Source organism: Pinus tabuliformis, chromosome Q, assembly GCF_031772625.1.
Source record: "Pinus tabuliformis cultivar Carrire ecotype Pingquan chromosome Q, CPIR1, whole genome shotgun sequence".
In the NCBI taxonomy this organism is placed as follows: domain Eukaryota; kingdom Viridiplantae; phylum Streptophyta; class Pinopsida; order Pinales; family Pinaceae; genus Pinus; species Pinus tabuliformis.
The window spans coordinates 1,016,252,225-1,016,260,338 of record NC_142296.1 but is presented as its reverse complement, the minus strand read 5'-3'; the positions used below and the strand labels follow the sequence as shown (position 1 = coordinate 1,016,260,338).

Below are 8,114 nucleotides of genomic sequence, written 5' to 3'. Positions count from 1 at the left end.
TACATTAACCAATAGGGAATCCCAAGGACATTGGTCCTCTACTTATTAGTATATTTCTACCATTCATGAACAATGCGTTCACGACATGAGGATGAATTGATATAATCACGTCACTTGTTTTCAGTATTTACTAGGATACCTTGAATATTATGAGAGGGTTATTTTAATATAAAATCAATGTATATAAATGAATTTTATAAAAATGTTCCAAGTCAGCATTGATTTTTGAATTCTGGAACTTATTGGAATGGTCTATTAAATGGAGCCACTATCTTGGATTATAACCCCCCAACATATCACACCACTGATATCTTGTTATTTAACGGAAAAAGTATGGATTGACACATGGGCATCCATGCAAAGCACCATTGAAACAGGTGGACAGCGATGCAAACCACTGTTGGCTCGAACATCATGAAAGAAAAACATAAATAACCAAATCATTTTTGTGCCATAGCTACTGCATCATCAGCCATAGCAACTGCCTAATCAACCAACTGCTCTGTTGATGCCCCTTTAGATATAGTAATCGAGCAGGTATAAATAGAAGTGCGAAAAAAGGAAATGGAAAAAAAAGGCATTTGTTACAGGTTGGACAAAAGGAAATGGCAGGTATAAATAGAAGTTTGAAAAAAAGGAAATGGAAAAAAAATGTACATAAAAGGTTAGAAAAAAGGAAATGTATAAAAAGGAAGAAACAAATGTGCAGAAGACACCTGAAGTACCTGGATCATATGAAGGAAGTTTTAGACCTGAAGGAGAGGCTAGGCGTAAACTGAAACAGGTTTTTCAAGAGTGTTATTTTTTGAGTTGCGATTGTAAATTGAAACTGGTTTTTCAAGAGTGTTAATTTTTGAGTTACAATTGTTGTTTTAGGGGGCCAAATTAAATTTATTTTCATTTAAATCAGAGTGAATTCAACTTTGTAAATATGATTGATTTAGTTGAGTTTCGGCTAACACGTTTTATTAAGGATATTGAAGTTAAAATTCTTTTCATTTAAATCACAGTGCATGCAGCGTTGTGAATATGCTTGAGTCGAGTTTTGTATAATATTTTTTATTAAAGATTTTGAAGTTGTGGCTTTTGAGTTTACATGTATATCAATTGTTTTAAGCCTAATCCTGGAATTATAAGAAGAATATTATAATTAAGCAAAGAATTAAATGAAAAATGTTTGTATTTCAACAAATTATTTAATAAAATTCTGAAGCCAAACATAAGTAAATTTGAATTGAATGAAAAATGTTTGTATTTCAACAAATTATTTAATAAAATTCTGAAGCCAAACATGAGTTAATTTTAGAGAAACATAGACATAATTTAATACTCCAATATTCTTGGAAATTTGAATCCTCCCATATTCTTGAAAATTCCAAAATTCAAAAGAAAACGTGAATAAATTTTATACCAAACATAGACAGTAAAGCAAAGAATCCTCCCATATTCTTGAAAATTCCAAAATTCAAAAGAAAACGTGAATAAATTTTAGACCAAACATAGACAGTAAAGCAAAGAATCCTCCCATATTCTTGAAAATTCCAAAATTCCAAAATTCAAAAGAAAACGTGAATGAATTTTAGACCAAACATAGACAGTAAAGCAAATATCAATCAATTTTAGACAGTAAAGCAAATATGAATAAATTTTAGACTAAACTTAGACAAAACTTTGAAAATTAAACACTAAAAATTCAAGAGAAAACATAAGTAAATTTTAAATCAAACATAAACAGACTTCAGTATTAATTTATAATGCATCAATATTCATGAAAATTCAAAAGAAAATATTGGAAGTTCAAGAACAGACAAACCAACTCTTATTCCGCCCTTTCTGGAGAGTGTTCTATTATGAGTTTATTCTATTCAACCTTGGATACTGGTTCAACTTGGTAAATGGGTTATGGAATGCTTTGACCTCTGCTACTTTACTTCTGGGTGCTTCCCCTAGAGAAAATGAAACTATTGGTAGTGCTGCTAAAACTGTTACTCTATCTACATCCTCACTTCTCCTCGAGTAAATGCAATTGCTGGGAGTGCTGCTAAAACTGTTAATCTATCTGCATCTGCACTGGAAAAAGCGTACAAACCACACCGAAGAACAAGGTTATTTGATGTTCAAAACCAGCGGAAATTACAGAAATTGTCTTCTGGAAGCTACTATGACTAATTAATTGGGGTTATCTGCATCACAAAGAAAAAAGTGCACTTGAAGATCGAGTACTAGACCCAATTCATCCCCATCCAAAAGTGAAGAGAGGAGCGAAGAATTGTTGTGGGAAGACCCAACCCCAAAAGCGAAGAGAGGAGCCACAAATTGTTGTTTTAGCAGTTGTGGGAAGCTTCATAGATGACAAATGGCTAACATGCCAACAGCCAGTTGTGGTTAACATAGCCTCTTATTCAAATTTTATTATTTTTAATATAACTTCGTTATTTCAACTTACATTCGTAACTCATACACTTGTAAATTTTATCAAACGCCCAATAATATTTATTTTCAATTAATATAATAATATAAAAATTATTTTATGCAATTGCATTTTTTACGGTGTCCTTAGTCATACAGCCAGATCAAATAATTGAGATACGAAAGATTTTAAAGTAAACAGTTATGTAAACTGAAAATATCAAATAGATCAAATAATTAAGATAGGGAAAGATTTTAAAGTTCATAGTTCGTTTGCATCGGGGCACGTGAAGCGTGCAATAAGACCTCCAATTCACAACTTTGGTTATAAATTTCTTACACCAATATTTGCAGAAATAAACTTTGGTTAAACTTTGATAGTGGATAAATTTTTTTGGTCAAAAGACCAGTTAATGTATGGTCAAAGATGGATCGATCGCTATTAGTCCCACGCAGGGACTAATAAGGCATTCCTAGACATAAAGGTTCAAAACACAATTACTAAGCAAATGTAATTCATTCAAAAGTTTAGAAAATAATAAAACATAGAATATATCATTGCATTATAGTCATTTTATTTTGATATTTATTTTAATTATATATATATATATATATATATATATATATATATATAATTTGTTTATTTTTATAAAAAAATATTATTCATTACTTTTTGGAGAAACACATTTTATACCTTAGTATAGGGCGAAGTGCAAATATGTATGTATAATAAAATAATAATAAAAATTAATGTGGCTTTAAAGAAAAATGAAACAAAATCTATAATAGAATTATTTGATGGTTTTAATAGTTGATGTGGCTCTAAATAAAAATGAAACAAAATCTATAATAGAATTATTTGATGGTTTTAATAGTTCTTTTATCATATACGTTGAATTTGAATGGATCATAAATTTACCTTCAACCTTTTTTTAACCATATTAAAATTATTTTAAATACCATACCATTTCCATTGAAGAAAACGATTAAATCAACACAAATAATAGAAAATAGTGCTCCAAAATCTACGAAAAACCATATCCTATAGATATATTAAAATCTTTAAAGATATTATAAATACTTTCATGTGAAAATTGTAATATTTGAAAATATTAATTTGATGTAGCTTTATTATAATTTTTATTATTATGCCATGTAAAAAACATCATTAAATCCAATAATAATATTAGAAGATTAATAATCATACTAATATTATTAAATCTGATATTAATATTATTAAATTTAATCACTTTGGATTAATACAATATCAAATTTGTTATATTATAATATATATTAATATATCATGATATATATTAACTCTAGATATATTTGGGAGGGAAGAACAAAGAAACAGAGTGATAGAAGAGGAGAGAAAGAGGGACAAAGAAGAGGAGATAGGGAGGAGAGAGAGAGAAGGATGGAAGAAGAAAGACATAGAGAGAGGAAAGTGGAGAGAGAGAGAGAGAGAGTGACAAAAGAGATGGAGAGATAGTGTATGTTAGGGGTGAGATAGGAGACAAAGGAGAGATGGAGAGGAGAGAGAAGGAGAGAGGGAGGGAGATAGTGGCAAAGTTGAAGGGATGAGATTGAGAGAGAGAGAAATGAAGGGGAGAGAGAGAGGAAGGCGGGAGAGAAAGGGAGAGAGAGAGGAAGGAAGAGAGAGATAAAATTTATAAAAAAAAACTACTATAATGTTCACATACAATATCATTGAAATCTAAATAGATAAATATACACACCACTCAAAGCATCCAAACATAGACGTACAACCATTCAAGGCAAGCAACATACACTAAATTAAAGAACAGAAGAGGAGAGCGGGAGAGATAGAGATAGAAATTTTAAAAAACTATTGTAAGATGCACGAATTCACAAACAAGCGGGAGAGATAGAGATAGAAATTTTAAAAAACGATTGTAAGATGCACGAATTCACAAACAATACCGTTGAAATCCAAATAGATAAATACAAAACCACTCTAAGCATCCAAACATAGATTAAATTAAAGAAGAGAACGATATAGTCATGTCAAGGAAACAAAGCATAATGTAAATTTCAAAATATGAAGTTTATGTCAATCATATACATAATAATAATCTCAAAATATGACATTGTTTCTCTCAACTAAAACTAGTTTAGATCTATCTAACTCAGATATATCATAAACAAAGAAATATCAAATCCCTCTAAATATAAACGGTTACCAAATTCTACCCTCCAAAAAATTCTTGAAAATCAACCTCCCACACCTTTGACTTTGATTTGGGTTAGGAAGGGAAATATGCCCCCGAAACAACAAAGGTCGAAGTACCTCTTCCACATCTAGTAAATTACTATTATCCCTTGAAACCCACTTCACATGCAGTAAATAACTATTATCCAGTAATCCTACCTAGCGTCCAATTCACTAATGGTGACATCATTTATGGAAGGAACCAAATGACTGTATGTAGAGGCAGACGAAACGGATGATGCGGTGGCAGACGGCCGTGACTGCTGAATCCCACTGCTAGAGCTGCCGGCTGTGGATCCTCCGTGGCCGCTGTCACTATTTTTCACAAATGCGGGCTTTGTTGGATTTGCTAATGTCACCGGAGCGCTGGAGATCATCAATATAACATTAGACATGATTGGACGGAGGCCTGCATCAGCTTGCGTGCATAGAAGGGCAACATGAATGCATCTTAAAGCTTGCTCCTGCCTGATTGTTTCCGCCAATGTCGAATCTATCATATCTGGAAGACATCCTCGCTTGTATAATCTCCATGCCTGCATTACAAACATCCAAAGAAAATACTGTTGCTCATCTCCATTTGCTGCATTACAAAAATCTCCATTATTTGCAACCATTGTTGCTCATACAAAAAAGTAATCATGATCCATTGAAATGTTACCCATTCTAATAGGCTTTGCATTTCATCCGGAAAATTTCGTTGAGTGCTTTTCCTTGCACTCACAATCTCAAGGACTAGCACTCCAAAACTATAGACATCAACCTTTACTGATAGTTGCCCCCGCATTGCATATTCTGGAGCCATGTAACCGCTACATACTCCAACGAATTTCCTCAAATGATTGGGGTGTTTAATGTGGGTAAATCACACGACTCCATAAATGTAAATTGTTCATAAATTGAATTAGCAAAGGGTAGAGGTAAATATTCTCACCATGTCCCTAATAAGTGTGGTGATTGTACCTAAATCACACTATTGCATAAATGCTTAACTGCTGATAAATTGCATAAGGGAACGGTAGAGGGAAATGTTCTTACTATGTTCCTGCAGCTTTTGTTTGGATGTGACTCTCGTCTTCAGGAAAGAGTCTTGCTAACCCAAAGTCTGCTATCTTCGGATTCAATCTCTCATCAAGCAAAATGTTACCTGCTTTAATGTCTCTATGAATGATTCGCAATTGTGAATCCTGGTGAAGATAAAGAAGACCACGAGCTATACCCGTTATGATGTTGTAGCGTTTATGCCAATCAAGATGCCTCTTCTTCTCTGGATCTGTATTTGTATTTCAAGAATACCAAATTTGAAAACTCTTAAATAATCAATCCCATCAAATTTATAAAGGATTTATCATCTTTCTCTCACCCATTTAAAAAATCCGAAGTGACCTACCAAACAGAAAACTGTCAAGACTCTTGTTCGGCAAATACTCGTAGACAAGTAACCTTTCTGGTCCCTCGGCACAACACCCAAGCAGCTTTACAAGATTTCGGTGTTGAACATTGGCCACAAGCTTCACTTCATTCATAAACTCTTGTTTGCCCTGTCCAGACGTTACAGACAGCTTCTTCACTGCTATTTCTATTCCGTCTCTGGTTGTTCCCTGAAAGAATCAGTCCCGTTACCAACCTAGTGAAAAACCCCTCTTCGTCTTCATGTGATGTCAAGTCATGCAATTTCATGGGTTAGAAACAATAATAGATACATACATACCTTGTATACAGGACCAAACCCTCCCTCTCCAAGCTTCTTGTTTTCATCAAAATTATCCGTTGCTTCTATGAGATCTTCTACGGTGAAGAGTGTTTGCGTCTGCTTCAGTTGCGTCGATTCTGGATCACTCTCACGTGTTTCTGTGTACACCCAAAAAAGGGTTAATAAAAATTTAATTTCATGAGATTAACATAAGTTTGGTCGTTCGAAACACAGGCCAAAACTCCAGATTCTACCTTCATTCTGCGCACGCGTTCCTCGCCTCTCTGAGATAGATGATTTCATTTTCGTCCATATTGCAAACAAACAGGCCATTAACACTAGAAGCACGCCTCCCACAATCCCCATTATTATGGGTAATGTTTTTGAAGAGAAACCATCTGTAGAATAAGATCATGGAATACATAATATTGTTATATATAAAACAGAAATTACAATCAAATTGTATAATCTACAAATCATAAAGCCGAATGCAGCAGTGAGAGATTACTTGACATGGTGGATGAAGTGCCATTCGCCAGAGGAGCAGCTACTGTGGGAGGGTTTGCACCCGAGGGGGCGGAGGTTGGAGGTGGACTAGCACTACTGGTGTCAATGAAGGGGTATATTTCATATCGGACCAGGCAGCTTCCAAGCAATGCTCCTCGGCTCATAGAATAATCGTCGCTGATGTTGTTAATTGCGGTTTGCAAACAAGATTTGCAGTCCGTGATTGATAGATCTCTCCAACACTGAACTTCACCGTAAACGGTACCATTAACAGAATATGTAGCTGATCCTTGAGCGAATCCCTTCTTTGTAAAATTGTAAGCCTCATCAGACAGGTTGAAAAGGAGATTTGAAGTAGTGGTCGCAAAACTATTTATATCACCACTAATAATATTGCTACTGTTCACCAGACGTTTATACAGAGTGGTGTCTAGACCTGAGAAACTAAAGTTCTCGTATCGCAGGTAGCAGTCGTCCAGCAATAGTCGACCACCTCTTTTCTGTGGGCAAAGCTGGCGAACGGTTTCGTTTGCTTTCTGTGAACAGGTTGAACAGTTTTGTTCAGATATGTCACCTGCGCACTGGAGGAGGCCATAGATTCTGTCGAGATTTTGTCCATACGAAGAAGTGTTGAACCCTGTTTGAGGTGTATTATTCACCAGATCACCCATTACCCTATTCAGATTGCTGGAAAATGTACTTCCATCAGCGTAAGTAGAAGCATGATCATTGCACATATACGGTGGCTGCGAATCTGATAAAACTGAAGTAAAATTGCTCATGAATAATAAGGCAATCAAATGAAAGAAAATAGTTGCCTGCTTACAAGAATTAGCGAAGTATAAACAATTATACTTATATAAGTTCTTCATAATGACCATCAGATAGACAAGAGAGTTGCAAAATCGATGTAATTGCTCTGAAATCGTAGGCGACCTTTCAAATACGGAAACACTGAACTAGGAACTAGGAATTGGAACGTGAGAGCATACGACATTTTCTAAGTTATAATTTTATTATAATTTAGTTAATTTTTAGGATAGTTTTTAATGTTAGTAATTTTATATGTATCATGATGTAAGTGTTTTGATACATAGATATTTATTTTATATGTTTGAGTTAGCATATGAGTTAAACATATATACATTTAAAAAAATCATGTAACAAGATTTTTAATCATGAGATTCACTTCTACTTTACTATGAAGATTTTTAATTTGTTTGTTAAAATATTATGGAAAATACCATAGTTTATGAGTACTACATGCCCAAA

General features: G+C 33.9%; 1 protein-coding gene across 1 annotated transcript; it reads right to left on the bottom strand.

Moving 5' to 3' along the window:
* Window positions 1–4,797: 4,797 nt before the first annotated feature.
* On the bottom strand, window positions 4,798–7,714 carry LOC149222947 (cysteine-rich receptor-like protein kinase 19). Its single transcript, XM_089387727.1, has 7 exons — window positions 6,904–7,714; window positions 6,590–6,733; window positions 6,354–6,493; window positions 6,033–6,243; window positions 5,681–5,915; window positions 5,304–5,454; window positions 4,798–5,178 (listed from the first exon to the last, which is right to left on the bottom strand). Exons 1-7 carry the CDS (start codon window positions 7,712–7,714, stop codon window positions 4,798–4,800), a joined length of 2,073 nt encoding a protein of 690 aa, XP_089243853.1.
* Window positions 7,715–8,114: the final 400 nt, after the last annotated feature.